This window comes from Ursus arctos, unplaced genomic scaffold, assembly GCF_023065955.2.
Source record: "Ursus arctos isolate Adak ecotype North America unplaced genomic scaffold, UrsArc2.0 scaffold_4, whole genome shotgun sequence".
Lineage (NCBI taxonomy): Eukaryota > Metazoa > Chordata > Mammalia > Carnivora > Ursidae > Ursus > Ursus arctos.
In genome coordinates, this window is record NW_026623056.1 from 31,854,260 (window position 1) to 31,874,783 (window position 20,524).

At 35.0% G+C, this 20,524-nt stretch overlaps 1 protein-coding gene across 1 annotated transcript in view; it reads right to left on the bottom strand.

Annotated features, from left to right (window-relative positions):
• Window positions 1–20,524, bottom strand: part of STXBP5L (syntaxin binding protein 5L) — a 425,975-nt gene that overhangs the window by 63,540 nt on the left and 341,911 nt on the right. Inside the window, exon 20 of the mRNA XM_044382469.2 lies at window positions 2,095–2,160. Coding sequence (XP_044238404.1) covers window positions 2,095–2,160 — 66 coding nt within the window. The remainder of the gene's footprint in view (window positions 1–2,094; window positions 2,161–20,524) is intronic.

A 20,524-nucleotide genomic window follows, 5' to 3' on the forward strand; every position in this document is an offset into this window, starting at 1 on the left:
ACAACCCTATAGAAAATTGTATGAATAGATGATTTACAGAAAAAATATTTAAAGACTTTTTTTTTTTTGTTAAAGATTTTATTTATTTATTTGACAGAGACAGCCAGTGAGAGAGGGAACACAAGCAGGGGGAGTGGGAGAGGAAGAAGCAGGCTCCCAGCGGAGGAGCCTGATGTGGGACTCGATCCCAGAACGCTAGGATCACGCCCTGAGCCGAAGGCAGACGCCTAACGACTGCGCCACCCAGGCGCCCCTAAAGAGTTCTTAAGTGAAAAAGTATTCTATATTACTTAATGTGAAAGATAAATTGAAGCTACATTGACATATCCTTTTTTCCCTAACAGACTTAAAAAATTAAAAAAAAAATGATAACCAATAAACATTGGTTTATTGATGTTATTGATAGAAGGAGAGAAAACTGGGAAAATTTATAAAGATTAGATCGGCAGCTCCAATTTTAGGTATTTATCTTATACCTGTACACATTTAAAATGAGGAATGTACCAAGATTAGTCAATGCAGCATTGTTTGACGTGACAGAAGTTTGATAGCAGACTAAGTGTCCTTTAATTGGTGAAATGACTATATAAGTTATAGTACATGCATGCAATTAAATATCATACAACTGTAATTATTTTATGTAAACAAATGGAAGGACAAGATACACAGTAAACTGAAACAAGCAAAGTATAGTGAAATGCATATGCTACTTGTGCATAAAACAGGAAGCAAAAAAGAATGTCTTTTGGTTTGTTTACAAACACAAACTGAAAGGATAAATAAGAAAGTGTTTACTTTTCAAAAGGATGGCTACAATGTATGGGGAAGGATGGGAAGGAGAATTTAAATTCCATTTCTTTTTGACATTTGAACCCTATATTACTGTTAAAATTCAGATTATGGATGAGAATTTAAAATGAAGTTATTTAAATTGATATAAAATATTGAATTTTACATTGATTTCTGACATGAGAAAATATCAAAGTAATATTTTAAGGAGATTAATTTTGCAACATGATATGCAAAATGAATTGTAAGAGTGACAGATGGATAGCAGAGATACCTGTTAGAACATTTTTGTGATACTCTAAACATGGAATAATAAATGCCTAAATTAGGATGGTGCCAACAGAAATGCAAAAGAAAGGGTAATGTATGAGATCATGTTTAAAATAAAGATTAAATAGATACGATTAGAACAAAAATTTACACGGACGCAACTAGATTCTACTTAGCTGACATTCCTGAAGAATAACGATAAAGAACTAATAACTCTTAAGACAGCAAACTGAACAAATGTCACAGTTCCAAATGAATTTCTAAAAGTCAAAATTAATTCCTTTACAAAGTATTAAATGTTTATATGTTTGTGTGAAGTTAAATTAAAACAATCTATAGTTCAATATCAAAGATACAACTAACATTTTTGGTGCTTAAAGTCTTACATATTACTATATATGTGTTGGAGAAAAATCAGATAATTAAAAAAAATAAGCTAACCATTCATAATCCCACCATCCAACAATTTCTACTACTTTTTTTTTCTTTTACATACCTTAGAGACTTATTCCTAGGAATCTTTATACTCATATTTTTTTCATATATTTTAGTGGGCTCATGCTTTATCTTGATGCTTTAGTTCCAGCATATTATCATTTTTTCTTTTTTTGTCAATGAATATACATGTCTCCAAACTGTGGTCCAGAGGTATGAACCAACTAAGGGCCAATGGTATCCTATTCCCTGCACCTACAGTATATATTTCCCACTAATTCAACTCTAGCTATAAGAAGACAGAGTTTCTGTATGACATTACCAATTTTCACTTAGCATTATTTATCTGTGAAAAAACCCCTTCCTTTAAAGTGTCTTTAAAAGTACTATACTCACACCTCTGGTCTTAATTTTTTGGGAGGCCAAAAATATTTTTAAAAACATTTATTTCTAATTGATTTTGGAATCAAATTTGTTTATGATTGAATTTCAGAAACTACAATTACTAAAATTATGAATTTCACATTGTAAGAATTATGAAAACATAGCAGATTACTGCGGTAAATTACCAGAAGACTGAAAGGTACCATTCATGTTTACCTGAAGTGGGAGACTTGCAGCGCTCAAGTTCCAGGGGAACTGGACTGTCATTTAGCTCAGTTAAACCTGAAAATGAAATGATAATAAATGAGGTAAATTTTGCTAACATTTTGTAGATAATTCTTTTTTATTCCAGAAAATTTAAAAAGGTTTTTCTTCCCCCCCCCCTGTGAAAACTACTTTTGTATTCTCGTTATGACAATGGTTCTGATAATTTGTTTCAACAAGTGGTACCAGAAACAATAAGGAGCAATAACTAATGGATATGCAAAAAGTAACTGAACATAATGATAGAAAAATATAAAATCTTTATTTTTTTCATATGAAATAGCTACTTTAATAAACGACCCAAGTTTCACCTGAAAATAGACCAAAAATAATACAATTTATAATGGGTTTTTAAAAAGACCTAATCAAATCTTCTACTTTCAAGAGAAATGCTTATTGGCTTTTACAAAGAACATTAAGTGTATGCTACCAATTTTAAATACTATACTTAGTTATAAAAAGGTAGTGATATGTAGTACATATTAAGTGATTTGTTTGATGGTATCAAGTTCCTTTCTATAATAAGCACTACATTTTTCTCTTATTTTTAACATTCTGTCACTCTACTGACATTTTATAAAGATTTACTCACAAATACAAGTATAGGCACAATAGGTTAATAAACATTTTATAATTCTCATTACTATGGCATTCATAAAATATTCTTAATTATGGTTTTCCTATCCTTGTAGGAGATTCTTGTGTACTTTCTCTTTGTAAATAAATATTCAGAGTTTCTACTTTAGTATAAATCCCCATACCCAGAAGTACTTAGGGCTATTTTCAATTACCAAAATTATCTTTGTTCATATTTCTTGCCACCACCCTTTTATGTAATTTGCACTAATAAACTTGCTGTGGGTTCAAAAAATCATAGAATTTTATAAAAGATCCGCTGTGGTACTCTAGCCCAACTCTTACATTTTACAGATAAGAAACTGTCAGTTCCAAGAGTTTAAACTTATGTAAGGTTACAGAACTAAGTAAGTGCCAAAGTTGAATTCTTTATATATTTAAGAGTCTTTTGTTAGAAGAAGGTATTGTGAATATTTTCTTCCCATATGAGACTTGTCATTTTCTTAACAAAAATGAAATGTCTTTTGATGATCAGATTAGTATCCTCAAAGAATAATTTATCATTTCTTTTCTTTTGTGATTTTATAAAATTCCTATATGAGTAATCTTTGCCTGCTCCATGGTCATGAAGATAATATTGTTTTCTTCAAGAAACTTTTCAATATACATTCAGCTTTCATTTTTAGGACTATATTTCATCGCAAATTAATTTTGATTGTGGTATGAAGAGATTAAGGTCCATTTTTCCCCTATATGTTTGTCCAGTTTTTCCATCATTATTTGTTAAGATTTTCCTTTCTTCATTGGTTTTTATTAGTGTCTTAGTAAAAAAATAAATTGGCTACATAAGTGTGGGTTTATTTCTGGACTTTCTATTCTGTAGTCATTGGTCTATTTGTCTATCTTTTTTCAACTACCACACTAATTAATATAGGTTTATAGTACATCATAAAGTCTCGTAGTAAATCCTTCAACTTCCCTTCCAAGAGCTTTTTAATTATTTTAGATTCTTTGCATTTCTAAATAAGGTTTAGAATCAGTTTGTCAATTTCTTTTTTTAATGGGGAATCATATTTTTTTATTTATTTATTTTATTATGATATGTTAGTCACCATACAGTACAACCTTAGTTTTTGATGTAGTGTTTCATGATTCATTATTTGCGTTTAACACCCCGTGCTCCATGCAATATGTGCCCTCCTTAATACCCATCACCGGCCTATCCCAATCCCCCACCCCCTCCCCTCTGAAGCCCTCAGTTTGTTTCTCAGAGTCCATAGTCTCTTGTGGTTCATTCCCCCTTCTGTTTACCCCCCCTTCATTCTTCCCTTCCTTCTCCTACCGATCTCCCTGATATTTCCTATGTTCCATAAATGAGTGAAACCATATGATAATTGTCATTCTCTGCTTGACTTATTTCACTTAGCATAATCTCCTCCAGTCCCATCTGTGTTGCTGCAAATGTTGGGTAATCATTCTTTCTGATGGCTGAGTAATATTCCATTGTATATATGGACCACATTTTCTTTATCCATTCATCTGTTGAAGGGCATCTAGGCTCCTTCCACAATTTAGCTATTGTGGACAATGCTGCTATGAACATTGGGGTATACATGGCCCTTCTCTTCACTACGTCTGTATATTTGGGGTAAATACCCAGTAGTTCAATTGCTGGGTCATAGGGTAGCTCTATTTTTAACTTTTTGAGGGACCTCCACACTGTTTTCCAAAGTGGCTATACCAACTTGCATTCCCACCAACAGTGTAAGAGGGTTCCCCTTTCTCCACATCCTCTCCAACATTTGTTTTTTCTTGCCTTGTCCATTTTTGCCATTCTAACTGGTGTAAGGTGGTATCTCAATGTGGTTTTGATTTGAATCTCCCTGATGGCTAATGATTTTGAACATTTTTTCATGTGTCTTTAGCCATTTGTATGTCTTCATTGGAAAAGTGTCTGTTCATTGCCCATTTTTTGATTTGATTATTTGTTTTCCGTGTATTGAGATTGAGAAGTTCTTTACAGATCTTGGATACCAGTCTTTTATCTGTAGCGTCATTTGCAAATATCTTCTCCCATTCCATGGGCTGTCTCTTAGTTTTGTTGACAGAAGCTTTTTATCTTGATGAAGTCCCACAAGTTCATTTTATCTTTTGTTTCTCTTGCCTTTGGAGATGTGTCATGAAAGAAGTTGTGGCCGATGTCAAAGAGGTTGCAGCCTATGTTCTCCTCTATGATGTTGATGAATTCCACATCGAGGTCTTTCATCCATTTGGAGTTTATCTTTGTGTACGGTGTGAGAGAGTGGTCAAGTTTCATTCTTTTGCATATAGCTGTCCAATTTTCCCAGCACCATTTATTGAAGAGACTGTCCTTTTTCCACTGGATGTTTTTTCCTGCTTTGTCACAGATTAGTTGCCCATAGAGCTGAGGGTCCATTTCTGGGTTCTCTATTCTTTTCCATTGGTCTATGTGTCTGTTTTTGTGCCAGTACCATGCTGTCTTGATGATCACCACTTTGTAGTATAGCTTGAAATCAGGCAACGTGATGCCCCCGGCTTTGTTTTTCCTTTTCAACATTTCCTTGGCGATTTGGGGTCTTTTCTGGTTCCACACAAATTTAAGGGCTGTGTGTTCCAGCTCTTTGAAAAATGTCATTGGTATTTTGATTGGGATGGCACTGAAAGTATACATTGTTCTGGGTAGCATAGACATTTTAACTATGTTTAGTCTTCTGATGCATGAGCATGGAATGTTTTTCCATCTTTTTTATGTCTTCTTCAATGTCTTTCGTCAGTGTTCTGTAGTTTCTAGAATATAGATCCTTTACCTCTCTGGTTAATTCCAAGATATCGTATGATTTTTGGTGCTATTGTAAAAGGAATCAATTCTCTAATTTCTCTTTCTTCAATCTCATTGTTCGTGTATAGAAATGCAACTGATTTCTGAGCATTGATTTTGTATCCTGCCATGTTACTGATTTGTTCTATAAGTTCTAGTAATTTGGGGGTGGAGTCTTTTGGGTTTTCCATATAGAGTATCATATCATCTGCGAATAGAGACCGTTTGACTTCTTCTTTGCCGATTTGAATACCTTTTATTCCTTTTTGTTGTCTGATTGCTGTTGCAAGGACTTCTAGTACTATGTTGAATAATAATGGGGAGAGTGGGCATCCTTGTTGTGTTCCTCAAGGGAAAGGCTTTCAGCTGCGCCCCATTGAGACTGTTATTCGCTGTAGGCTTTTCATAGATGGTTTTTATGAAATTGAGGAGTGTACCCTCTATCCCTACACTCTGAAAGGTTTTAATCAGGAAAGGATGCTGTATTTTGTCAAATGCTTTTTCTGCATCAATTGAAAAGATCATATGGTTCTTGACTCTTCTCTTGTTGATGTGATCTATCACACTGATCGATTTGCAAATGTTGAACCACCCCTGCATCCTAGGGATGAATCCCACTTGGTCATGATGGGTAATTCTTTTTAATATACTGTTAGATCCTATTAGCTAGGATCTTGTTGAGAATTTTGGCATCCATACTCATCAGGGGTATCGGTCTGTAATTCTCCTTTTGATGAGGTCTTTGCATGGTTTGGGGATCAAGGTAATACTGGCCTCATAGAATGAGTTTGGTAGTTTTCCTTCTGTTTCTATTTTTTGAAACCGCTTCAGGAGAATAGGTATTATTTCCTCTTTGAATATTCGGTAGAATTCCGCGGGGAATCCATCAGACCCTGGACTCTTGTTTTTGGGAAGCTTTTTGATTACTGCTTCAATCTCTTCACAATTAATCAGTCTGTTTAGATAATCATTTTCTTCCTGTTTCAGACTTCTTAGTTTATAGATTTCCAGGAAGGCATCCATTTCTTCCAGGTTGTTTACTTTATTGGCATATAGTTGTTGATAATAGTTTCTAATGATTGTTTCTATTTCCTTGGTGTTGATCGTGATCTCTCCCCTTTCATTCATAATTTTATTAATTTGGGTCCTTTCTCTATTCTTTTGAATAAGTCTGGCCAGTGGCTTATCAATCTTATTTATTCTTTCAAAGAACCAGCTTCTAGTTCTGTTGATCTGCTCTACTGTGCTCCTGGTTTCTAATTCTTTGATCTATGCTCTAATCTTGATCAACTGCCTTCTCGTGTGTGAGTTAGGCCTGTTCTTCTCTTCCAGCTCCAGCTTCTTAAGGTGATAATATGAAAACTGCATTTTAGATTTTTCTCTTCTTTTGAGTGAGGCTTGGATGGCTATGTATTTCCCCCTTAGGACCGCCATTGCAGTGTCCCATAGGTTTTGGACCGATGTGTTTTCGTTCTCATTGGTTTCCATAAATTGCTTAAGTTTTTCTTTAATTCCCTGGTTTACCCAATCATTCTTAAGCAAGATGGTTCTTAGTTTCCATGTGTTTGAATTTCTTCCAAATTTTTCCTTGTGATTGAGTTCCAGTTTCAAAGCACCATGGTCTGAGAATATGCAGGGAATAATCTCAGTTTTTTGGTATTGGTTGAGACCTCTTTTGTGATCCAGTATATGGTCTATTCTGGAAAAAGTTCCAAGTGCATTCGAAAAGAATGAGTATTCTATTGTTCTGGGATGTAGTGTTCTATATATATTCATGAGGTCCATCTGGTCCAGTATGTCATTCAAAGCTCTTGTTTCTTTATTGATTTTCTGCTTAGGTGATCTGTCCATTGCTGAGAGTGTAATGTTGAGGTCTCCTACTATTAACGTATTATTGTCTATATGTCTCTTTATTCTGGTTAAGAGTTGGCTTGTGTATCTAGCTGCTCCCCTGTTGGGGGCATAGATATTTATAATTGTTAGATCCTGTTGTTGGATACATCCTTTAAGAATAATACAGTGTCCTTCTGTATCTCTTACTACAGTCTTTAGTTTAAAATCTAATCTGTCTGATATGAGAATTGCTACCCCAGCTTTCTTTTGAGGTCTATTGGCATGAAAAAATGGTTCTCCATCCCTTCACTTTCAGTCTGGATGTATCTTAAGGTTCAAAATGAGTCTCTTGTAGAAAGCATATGGATGGGTCGTGTCTTTTTATCCAATCTGCAACCCTGTGGCATTTATGGGAGCATTTAGGCCCTTCACATTGAGAGTGATTATTGAGAGAGATGATTTTAATGATGTCATGTTGCCTGTGACGTCCTTGTTTCGATAGATTGTTTCTGTAAATTTCTGTTCTGTATCACTCTTGAGTCTTTTTACTTTTATAGTACCCCCCTTAATATTTCTTATAGGGCTGGCTTTGTGGTCACATATTCTTTCAGTTTCTGCCGGTCTTGGAAGGTCCTTGTCTCTCTATTCTGAATGACAGCCTTGCTGGATAAAGGATCCTTGGCTGCATGTTCTTCTCACTTAGTGCTCTGAATATGTCTTTTCAGGTTTTTCTGGCTTGCCAGGTCCAAATTATTGACCAGGACCCAGGCAATGTGCACTTGTTTTATAGGGACATTAGGGATGTGGGCTTCTTGATTTTTCAGCCTGCCTTCTGGGGGAGGGGCCTGCCGTGCTGATATTCAGGCAACCCTGTTTAGGTAGACTTGCCCCATCCTCTGTGAGAGAGGGTGGGGATGGGCACAATGCAAACTGGTATTTCCAGGCTTTTGTTCTCTGGCAGCTTTCCCTGGTGGTTTTCTGTGACTCTTCTGAGAGTCAGAGCAGCAGTGGTTGTATCCTAGCCTCTGTCTCAGAACAGAAAGATCACAATCTGCTCTCCACTGAGCTCTCCTGGCCACTTTTAAACTCTGTTTCTGTCGGTGCTGCTAATACCCCGTAGCGTCCCAGGTTGTGTGCCCCACAGCCACTCTCCCAGTCCTCGCTCCCAGGGCCAGCACGTCTCTGTCCTTTGTGCTTCTAACACCGCCAGCCGCCCCTGGTTCCCATGCACGCTCCTGAGTTCCCTGTTTCAGTGTGGTTCGCAGAGTTCCGGTTTTCAGTCTGGTCGCCCGCGCGCTCCCAAGCTCCTGGTTTAAGTCCAGTTCCAGTGAGCGCTCTGGAGCTCCGGTTTTCAGTCTGGTCGCACGCACGTTCCCAGGCTCACGGTCTCAGTCTGCTCTCTGGCGGGTGCGCATCCGCAGTCCGGCCCTCTCCCCAGTGCCGGTGGCTACCGCTTCCCAGTGCCCAAGTGCAGCGGCTCCCTCCTCCTTCCGTTTATCTTCTGATATCTGTCCACAGATTCATAGCTCCCCACTTCGTACCTCAATGCTCAGTGCCAGAGATGTTCGTTTATAGAGATCCAGATGTATCTGCCTACGTTTCAGGCTGATTTTGTGGGTGTTCAGTATGATCTGGTAAATATCCAGCTGGATTCAGGGAAGCAGCTGAAAAAAGGCCCCCTTCTCCTCTGCCATCTTTTTTATTCCCCCCTTATCTCAAACAAGGTTGTTCTAATAAAGGAAAACTTCAAAACTATGGAATAAGTATTTGAAGATAATACACTCAGCCAGGTACCACACTATACTCAAATGTAGAAACATGTCCTCCAGGGATGTAGAATCATGATAAATTAGGTACAGACATTGCAGCAATTTATGGGGGAGTCTCGTGGAGCAGTCTTCTCTAGATTTCAGAACAGGGAATGGGTAGGTGGAGTAGACAAGACCACTGGGAACTGAAGTGAAATTGCTATATCATATGGTAGTTCTAATTTTAATTTTCGAGGAATCTCAATTTTAGCTGCAAAGTTTCGAGTAACTTGCGGGTCGCCAGGAGGGGTCTGTGGAGAGCGGTGGCGGGCCCTGCAGTGGCAAGCAAGCCCCTCGGTGGGGCGGGGCAGCCCAGTGACAACGCTGCATTCCTGTGGCCTACACGCGGTGAACGGGCTCAGCCTGTTGCAGCCCGGCTCTGCCCGCTCCGCTGTGGAGGCCGTGGAGTGCTTCCACCTCTAACTAGTTCTTGTATCATTATTAAAAGTGAAGTATTGAAATTTCTAGTTGTCTGTCTCCCTTTGATTCTGTCAAGTATCGCTTTATGAACATCTTAGTTCTGTTGTTAGATGCATAGATATTTAAAATTGTTAAATCTTCTTGATGGGTCTACCATTTTTTCATTTTAGATGTCTCTGTTTTTAGTAACTTTTTTTTTTCTTTAAAATCTGTTTTGTCTGATATTAACTACAGCTTTCTCATGTTTGCTGTTTGGATCTTTTTCTATCCTTTTACTTTCAACCTATTTGTATCTTTATGCCTTCAGACAGCATAGAGTTAAATCTTGATTTTTCTAGTCCAACAATCTTCATCTTCTGATTGGATTGTTAAATCTATCCATATTTAATGTTATTATTGATACAGTTGGATTACATCTGTCATTTTACTTTAGGCTTTCTGTATGTCTCATATCTTTTTTGTTCCTCCACTCTTCCTTTACTGCTTTGTTTGGCATTAAGTAAATATCTTCTGATGCAACTAATTCATTTCTTTAATAATTCTGTCTTCAAATTTTTGGAGTTCTTTGTAAGTGCTCTAAGACAACATATACATCTTAATTCATCAGAATCTATTTCAGATATATATTAACTTAATTCCAGGGGGATATAAAAATGTTACTCTTTTATAACTGTTTCTTCTTTTCCCTTTATGTGCTATTATATTGGCATACATATTACATCCATATATGTTAGAAATGCAACAACATATTATAATTACTTTGTATAACTTTGTTTTTTATAAAACTGAGAGAAGGAAGAGAGCAAAAATATATATTTATAAAGTTTGTATATTAACTTTCTTATTTACCATTTTTAGCTCTCTTCATTTGTTGTGATCAATCCACCTGGTTTCATCTGCTTATTCAAATACAGCTTTGCTCCCACCTAAATCCTTTGTGCTGTTATGGAACATATATTACATTTCTATATGTTATAGACACAACAATACAATTTTATACATGTTTTATAAATGGCTTTTTAAATCAGTTAAGAGATAAAAAAATGTGCATTTATACTATTTTATAATTACATAATTACCTTAATAATGTTCTTTTTTTCCTTTGTGTGAATTCAAATTATCATCTGGTGTTTACTTTCTTTCAGCCTGAGAAAACTTTCTTTAGTATTTCTTGTAAAGTGGCTATGCTATAGCAACAAAATTCTCTAGTTTTTTGTTTATCTGGGAATGACTTTATTTCATCTACATTTTTGAAAGATCATTTTGCTGGATATAAGATTCTTGGGTTTAGTGTTTTCCTTTGAGCACTTTGAATATGTTGTTCTACTGCTTCCAGCCTCCATTGTTTCTGATGAACTGTTAATCCTACTGGAGTTCTTGCGTATATGATAAGTTTTTCTCTCAGTTCTTTCAAGATTTTCTCATTGCCTTTCAGCATTTTTACTATGATGTGTCTGCGTATGGATTTCTTTGCATTTATCCTATTTGGAGTTCACTGAGCTTTTGGACATATACATTAATGGTTTTCATCAAATTTTCAAAGTTTTCTGCCATTATCTTTTTGAATATTTTTCTGCTTCTCTCTTTTCTCTCCTACGACTACTCTTATTATGGACATGTTGGTGCACTTATGCTACCCTAAATTTTTTTTCTCTTCTTCAGAATGCATAGTCTCTATCAGCCTACCTTTAAGTTTGCTGATTCTGTTTTCTACCAGTTTAGATTGACTGTTGAGTCCCTGTAGTGAATTTTTCTTTTCACTTATTGTACTTGGTTCTTGTTTTCCCTTGACCCCATTCACTCATTTCACCCACCTTCCACTCTCTGCCTGTGGAAACCATTAATCTGTTCTTTGTATTTATGTGCTCATTTTTGTTGTTCTTTGTTCTTTCTTGGGTTCCACCTGTAAGTGATATCATATAGTATTTGTCTTTGTCTTATTTCACTTAACATGATGCTCTCAAGGTCCATCCATGTTGTTACAAATGGCTAGACTTCCTTCTTTTTTATGGCTGAATAATAATCCAGTGTGTGTGTGTGTGTGTGTGTGTGTGTGTGTGTGTGTATAACTCAGTTGTATTTTCTTTACTCATTCCTCCATTGATGGACCCTTAGGTTGTTTCCATACCTTGGTTATTGTAAATAATGCTGCAGTGAACATGGGGGTGGCATATGTCTTTTTTGAGTTAGTTTTTGATTTATTTGCATAGACACCCAGAAGTGAAATTGCTAGATCATATGGTAGTTCTAATTTTAATTTTTGAGGAATCTCCATACTGTTTTTCAAAGTGGCTCTACCAATTTACATTCCTACCATCAGTGCACAAGGGTTTCCTTTTCTCTACATCCTTGTCAACATTTGTTATTTCTTGTCTTTTTAGTGATAGGCATTCTAACAAGTGTCAGGTGATATCTTGTGGTTCCAATTTGCATTTCTCTGATGCTAAGCACCTTTTCATGTAACTGTAGGCTATCTGCATGTCTTCTTTTGAAAAATGTCTGTTCAGATCCTCTGCTCATTTTTTAATTGGAATTTTCTTTTCTTATCTTGCTATTGAGTTGTGTAAGTTCTTTATATATTTTGAATATTAACCCCTTATCAGATATATGATTTTTAAATATTTTCTTCCATTTCATGGATTGCCTTTTCATTTTGTTAGTTTCCTTTGCTCTTCAGAAGCTTTTTAGTTTCATATTGTCCTACTTATTTTTGCTTTTGTTGCCTTTGCTTTTGGTGTCAAATCCAAAAAATTATTGCCAACACCCAGTCAAGGAATGTACTGCCTACATTTGTTCTAGTATTTTTATGGGTTTGTGTCTTATGTTCCAATCTTTAATACATTTTGAATTAGTTCTTGCATATGGTATAAAATAGTTCTGTTTGCTTCTTTTTCTAACTTCAATCTCTTTGTTGATATTCTTTATTTGATGAGACATTATCATCATAGTTTCCCTTCTTTAAGTGTGGTGTCTTTTGGCTCTTTAAAAATTTTTCATGGCTGCTATGATGTCTTTGTTAAATCCAACATCTGGGCCCTCTCAGAGGCAATTTCTGTTGCCTTCTTTTTTTCTGGGAATAGGTCACACTTTCCTATTTTATTGCATGTCTTTGCATAATACTTTGTTGATAACTAGGCATTTTAGGTAACATAGTACAGCAATTCTGGATATTGATTACTGATTACTCTCCCCTCTCTGGTTTTTATTGTTGTTTGCTTGTTTAATGACTGGGCTAGACAATTTTAGTGAAGTTTTTTCCCCTTACATTGTGAAGACTTTGATATTGCTTATCAGAGGGTGTAAACTTCAGTGTGCATACGGTCACCCTGGGATGGCAGTAGTTTTAGCAGGGGTCTCTTAGTCTCTTTCCCTGATCTCTCTGTTGATATCAAATCCAGCTATCAGGTATCAAAGTCACAGCCAGGTGATTGTTTTATTGTTTTTGACAATGCCCCGGAATATATATTATTCAATATTCTAATCCAATTTAGGCAGAAGTCATATCTGAAGCCAGTCTTTGAGGTTTGTTCAAATCCCAGGAGGGGTCTTAGCTGTGTCTTCTTGGTTCTCTCTGGTGAACAGCTCACCTATGGTCTAGCTGGTTGCTCTTAATTAAGGGGAGTTACCAGCCTCTTATTTGATTTCCACCAAATACTTCATTGGTTTTGAGGGCATCCTTAGGATTGAACTTCCTCAAATTGTGTTTCAATAAAGCTAGTTCCTTTGGGGAGAGCTTCAGAGTTCCCTGTCTTATAGACTGCTTCTTCCTCGGGGCAAAACTTCAGAGCCACTAGTCTGGACTCTGGGCAGGTGTGATAACCTCTGGCCTTCCCAGCTTTACTTTTCTGCATGAAACATTTATACTATGAGCAAGCTGAGAGGGAGAAGTCAGGGCCTCAGCATTTTGGCTTGCTCTGCTTAGGGTAATCATTTTGTCCTGTGAGTGGGGCATTGGGAGGGGAGGGGAGGGTCTTTGATCTCTTGGCCACACTCATTAAGAATTTGTCCTTTTCAACTTGGTGTTGAAGGGGATGAGAAATGCTGGCAACCTGAAGGCAGGAGAGGTACAGAGCAAGTTGTGGCTTAGTGTCAAAGAGTCACTTTTTACCAAGTGTCAGTAGATTTTCTTGTGTAAATGTTTCTTTTCTATATCCTCTTAGGACAATTTCCAGAGGTTTTAAGTGATTGTTTTGTTAAAAAATAGTTTTCACCAGTTACACTTTTTCTCTGGAGAATTTGTCCATGACCCTCCTCAGGATGCCATTTGGAAGTCTATCCTGTACCTGGTATTTTAAAAATAAGTACATTTCTTAATTGTTTCATTTATTATATAGAAAGAGAACTGACTTATATACTGTATACCTTTCAATGTTGCTAAGTTCACATACTGTTTTTGTAGCTTTTTTTTTGTAGATTCCTTTGGGTTTCCTCAATACACTATAATATCATTGGCGAATAAAGTTAGTTTTAATATTTCCTTTCTAAACCTTAGGTATATTATTTTTATCTTGCTTTTTCCCTTACTAGGTCATCAAATACAATGTTGAACAAAGGGGATGAGAGTGGACATCATTGCCTTGTTACCAATTTTAGTGGAAAAGCATACAATATTCCAAAATTAAGCATGATGTTATTCGTAGGCTTTTCATTGATGGGCCTATTCATTTGAGGAAATATTCTATTCCTCGTTTTCTGGTGATTATTATAAAGAAGTGTCAATTGATGACAAATTTTTTTTGCATATATTGAGTTGATCATGTAATTTTCTCCTTTATTATGTTAATCAAGTGTTCTGCATTGATTGGTTTTCAAATATTAAACTTATATTCCTGGGATAAATCTACCTTGGCAATGATATTTTATGTTTCTTACATATATTTGTCTTCTATTTGCTAATATTTTATTCATGATTTTTTGCATCTATGTTCATAAGTGAGACTGGCCTTAATTTTTCTTAAGTTTGTCAAGTTTTAGTTTTTAGCATTGTGCTGGCCTCAGATAAGCAGTTGGGAAGATTTCCTTTTTTTCTTTTTTCAGTTCCCTGAAGTTGTTTGCATAAGATTAGCATTATTTCCTCCTTAAATGTTTGATAGAATTAATCAGTGAAGTTATTTGAAGCCTGCAGTTTTCTTTGTTGTGGGCAATTTTTTAAAAAAGATTTTATTTATTTATTTGAGAGAGACAGAGATAGAACACAAGAAAAGAGGAGAGGGAGAAGCAGGTTCCCCGTTGAGCAAAGGAGCCTGACATAGGGCTCGATCCCAGGGCCCCGAAGGCAGATGCTTAACCGACTGAGCCACTCAGGTGGCCTGTGGGTATTTAATTTTGAATGCAATTTTTTTAAAAAGATAGGTGGCTGTTTATATTTTCCAATGTGTTTGGTGTCAGTTTTTATAATTTTTTCTTTCAAGAAATCTCTTAATTTCATCTATTCTGTCAATTTACAGGCATATAGTTCATAGTCTTTATTATTTTTAATAATAGTAGAAAATCCATAGTAATGCTCTTTTTTCATTTATCATATTGGTTATTTACTTTTTTTCTTCTTGATCAGTCTTACTAGGGTTTTACAGATCTTAGTAATTTTTTTGAAGAACTATCTTGTGGTTTTGTTGATCTACTCTGTAATTTGCCCTCTATTTCATTCACTTCTGTCTTTATTTCCTTCCTTCTGTTTACTTTGTCACACTATTCTTTTTTAGTGTCTTACCAAAGTTCAGATTATTGATTTGATATCATTTATTTTCTAATAGAAGCACTTATGTTCTAAATTTTCTCTTAAATACTATTTAAGCAACATCTCACAAATTTTGGTATTTTGTGTTTATACTTTCAGTTCAAAAATATTTAAAAATTGGGGTGCCTAGGTGGCTCAGGAGGTTAAGCATCTGCCTTTGGCTCATCAAGATCCCGGGATCCTGGGATTGAGCCCTGCATCAGTCTCCCTGCTTGGCCCTCTCTCTCACTCACTCTGTCTCTCTCAAATAAATAAATAAAATATTTTAAAAAATCTTTAAAAATTTCCCTGTGATTTGTTTTTTAAGCCACGAGAGTCTTAGTTTCCAAATATTTGGGGACTTTAAGACATATTTCTGTTAATAATTTCTAACTTAATTTTTTTATGATCAGAGAATATACTCTGCCTGATTTCAGTCCTTTAAAATCCATTATACATGTGAATATTACATGTCTACTTGAAAAAAAATGCATATTTTCCTTTGTATGATGTAGGCGTCTACTGACTTCAGTTAGGTCAATTTGGTTAAGAGAGTTGCTTAAGAGTTTTATACACTTAACAGTTTTTGTCTATTTGTTCAATCAGTTACTGAGGAGAAATTATGAATCCCCAGCTATGATTGTAGATTTGTCTATTTCTTTCTTCATTTCCTTTTTTGCTTTCTATGCTTTGAATATGTCTTATTAGGTCTGTACCTGTATAGGAGTTTTATACCTTTCTGATAAAGTGATTCTTTTATAATTTAGAACTGCCTCTATCTCCTTGCCTTGAAGTCTACTTTGTCATAATATAGCCACATCAGCTTTCTTGAGGTTAGTATTTTGATAAAATTATTGTTCCCTTCTTTTACTTTCAATTTTTGTATGTTTTTATAGTTAAAGTGCAGCTCTTATAAAAACATATAGTTGGGTCTTTTTTTTCTTTTGTTTTCCATCTTGTTTCACAATTCTACCCTTTATGGGGGGGTTTGCTCCATTAATATAATATAATCATTGATAGAGTTAGGTTTATGTCAATCTTTTTTTTTTCCAGTTTACCCTTCTGTTCTTTTTTCCACTGTTTCTCTTTTCTGTCCTTTGAGAAAAATCAATATTTTTTAGCATTCTATTTTATCTTCTCTTTGGCTACTTAACTACACCTCTGTTTTTTTTTTTTTTTTAGTAGTTCTTCTAGGGATTATAATATGCATCTATAATTCATTACAATATACTTTTAATTATATTACACTCTTTCTCTTATGATGAAAGAAACTTACTACATTAAAACATTATGTCTTTCCCATCCTTTGTTACTATTGTCATATATTTTCCTTCTACATGTTATAAACCCCATAATACAGTTAGTTTTTAATTTAAAAATTAAATGAACTCAGGAATTTTAAGAAAAGACAATTATCTTTTATATTTACCCACATATTTATTCTTTCCAATGCTTTTCATTCTTACTATATATCCAAATCTCCATCTGGTATTTCCTTTAGCTTAAAAACCTCCTTTACCATATCTTGTAGTACAGGTCTGCTGATGACAAATTTATTTACCTTTATTTTAAAATATTTTTGCTAAATGTAGAATTCTGGCTTTTTCTATACTTTGCAGTCCATCCATCTACAGAAGGCCCACTTTTTTCTGCATCTGTGCCCAGTCACTTGTCCCAGGTATAGAAGCAGCTACAGCTTTCTGCTCATCTATGAGTGGCTCTTTTCACTCGAATTCACTCAATCAAGCCTTCTTTGAATCCACCACTTTTCAATATCCCCATAGAAAAGTATGCTTTTAATTTTATCATTATATTTATCACAGAGTTTTATTATTGTTGTCATCATTGTTATTACCATGGGAATGAACTTTCATGTCTTTTAACATCCTATCTGGAAATGGGAAACCCCTCACTCACTTTTATTTTATATCTTGGAAATACTTTGAAAACTGGATGGAAGATATGAAAGACCAAAAGAATGGAAACTAGTGAAATTGATTAATCCATTACTGATAATAGTGGGTATCCAATGAAGTGCTCAGAGTACATGCCAAATAATTCTGCTTTTCCCAAGATTATAGTGAGATTTCCCAAAGAGACCTCCCAAAGATAAGGTGGAGAAAGTTACGTTTGATATATAAATAGAGTAAAGCAAAGTGACTAAACTTGGAAGATTCGTACAGTGAATCATTAGAAAATATATAATAAATCCTGGTTGAGAACAGATACAGAAATTTTATGGTAAATAACTGAATATCAGAAGACAAAACCCCTTTGGTTATAGTGAATTATATAAATTTTTATTTAAAATTTCTAAGGGTATACAGTTGACCCTTGTGTAACAAGAGTTTAAACTGTATGGGTCCACTTTTACATGAATTTTTTTCAATAAATACAGTATAATGCTTTAAATGTATTTTCTCTTCCTCATTTGCTGAATAACATTTTCTTTAGTGGACCTTATTGTAAGAATACAGTATATAAGACATATGACGTGAAAAATATGGTTGGAAAGACTTTTGGTCAGTAGTAGGCTATTAGTAGTTAAGTTTCTGGGGAGTCAAAAGTTAAACACAGATTTTTGACGGCACAGATACCTACCTCTAACCTCACACTGTTTAAGGGTCAACTATATATCTATAATGTATCTTACTATATAATATAATTAAGATAGTAGTTGAAGTACCAACTTGTGAATGTTAAATAAAATATCAGTATTTTTAGGAGACTAATACCCAGTACACAAGTGTCTCCATACATATAACTGGTGTACACTTTGGGGGATTTTCTTACCAAATTATGATTTACCATATAAATGCTCTGGTCTGAATATTTTCCAATTTGATTGACATTTTGGTGAGATAATTTTTTGTTGTGGGATAGTATATTATAGGATGTTTACTGGCATTCTACTTACTAGATGACAGTAGAGTACCCCTCCCCTAATTATGAAGGCCATAAGTATCTCCAGACATTGACAAATTTCCTGTCAGGGATAAAATCATTCTTGGTTGAGAACCACTGCTGTTAAGTTTTATTAGCTTGTTTTGTTTGACTCACACTGAGATTGCTAACTAAACTCTAGAAAACTCATATATATTACTAAGTAATAGCTCCTCTTTTTTTTCTTTGTTCATTTTGTTTAAAAGATGAAACCTTATATTTTATCTACTACAGTTCAATGTAGTTGCTTTCCAGCACAAAGATTTGAGGTAAAAAAAAAATTTACACAGTAAAACTGATTTCAAAAAGAAAGGAAACTATCCTTTTCTCTACAATAACATTGCTAAAACCCTAGTTAAAGCCACCTTCTTTTCTTGCCTGGATTATAACACTGGCCTCCTAACTGGTATGCTAGTTTTTTTTCTTTTTCCTTTTGGCCCCACAATATTTCTTCATGCAGCAGTGTGGATGATATTTTTAAGACATAAAGCATATCAGTCCCCTGCTTGAAATAAAATGGAATTTCTTATAATTGACTCAGAAACATGTATAATGTTGTCCCTGCTCATATAGATGTCAAAATCTTAACTCATTTTCCTTCTCAATAGTTTTCCACTGCACTCCTAGCCTCCCCCCTTCTATTTCTAGAAGATAGTTAGGTTCTTTACCACCTTAGAACCTTTTCACAGGCTGTTCATTCTGCCTGGAATACACTTCTCACTGCTGATTATGTAGCTAATTCTTTTTTGAAAAAAGCTTTATTGAGGTTTAATTTACATATTTATGAAGTATATGATTTGATAAATTTCGACGTATGTATACACCCCTGAAACCATCTCCATGATCAAGATAAAAAATATATCCCTCATGACGAAGAATTTGTGTCCTTTTGTAACCTTCTTTCCAGCCCTTCCCATATGCGCCCATTCCCATCCCCAGACAACCACTGATCTACTTTCTGTCACTCTACATTAGTTTTCATTTCCTAGAATTTTATATAAATGGAATCATACAATATGCACCCTTTTTTGCCTCGTTTCTTTTACTCAGTGTAATTATTTTGAAATTCATCCATGATGCAATACTTCTCAATAGTGCACTCGTAGGAAAAAAAAAAAAGAGGGAGGCATACCATAAGAGACTACAAAGAATATACTGAGGGTTGCTGGAAGGGATGTGGGCGGGGGGGTGATTGGGTGATGGGCATTATTAAGGAGGGCACTTGTGATGAGCGCTGGGTGTTATGTAAATGTTGATCACTAAATTCTACTCCTGAAACTAATATTACACTATACGCTAACTAAAATTTAAATAAAAACTTAAAACATTTAAAAAGAAAAAAAACCAGTGCATTCCTTTTTATTGCTTAGTGAACAGCTGAATGGATATAACAGAATTTGTTTAACCACTTACCTAATGTGGAGATTTTAATTATTTTTGACTACTGCAAATGTTTCAGTGTTTGGTTGCTATGAATGTCTTCGTATTGATACAAGCTTTCCTGGGGTAAATAACTAAATATAAAATGATGACATCATATATGTTTAAATCTTTAAGAACCTGCCAACTGGTCTTCCATTGTACATTCTTACCAATGTGGGAGAGTTCTGTTTCTTCTACGTTCTTGCCAATACTTGGTATGATCAATCTTTTAAAATTTTAGCCACTCTAACATATGTATAATGATATCTCATTGTAGTTTTAATTTGATTTTCCTAATGATGAATGTTGAATATCTTTTCATATGCTTACTTTTATTGTTTACTTCTTTAATTTGTTGATTGAATTATAACAAAGGACCATCATTACATTTCTGGAATATTCTCTATTCATTTTTGATATTTAGCTAGATTTGATTTCCTCAATATTCCCCTTTGTTTCTCAAGTTTTTATTTAAATTCCAGTTAGTTAACATACTGTATAATATTAGTTTCAGATGCAGAATTTAGTGATTCATCACTTAAACACTCAGCGCTCATCACAAGTGCCCTCCTTGACCGATCACCCATTTAACCCATGCTCCCTCCCAAACACTTCCTCCAGTAACTCTCCATTTGTTCTTTATAGTTGAGAGTCTGTTTTATGGTTTGCCTCTCTATTTTTTTAATCCTCTATGTTCATCTGTTTTGTTTCTTAAATTCCACATATGAGTGAAATCATATGGCATTTGTTTTTCTCTGACTTCTTTCCCTCTTAGCATAATACACTCTAGCTCCACCCACATCATTGCAAATGGCAAGATTTCAT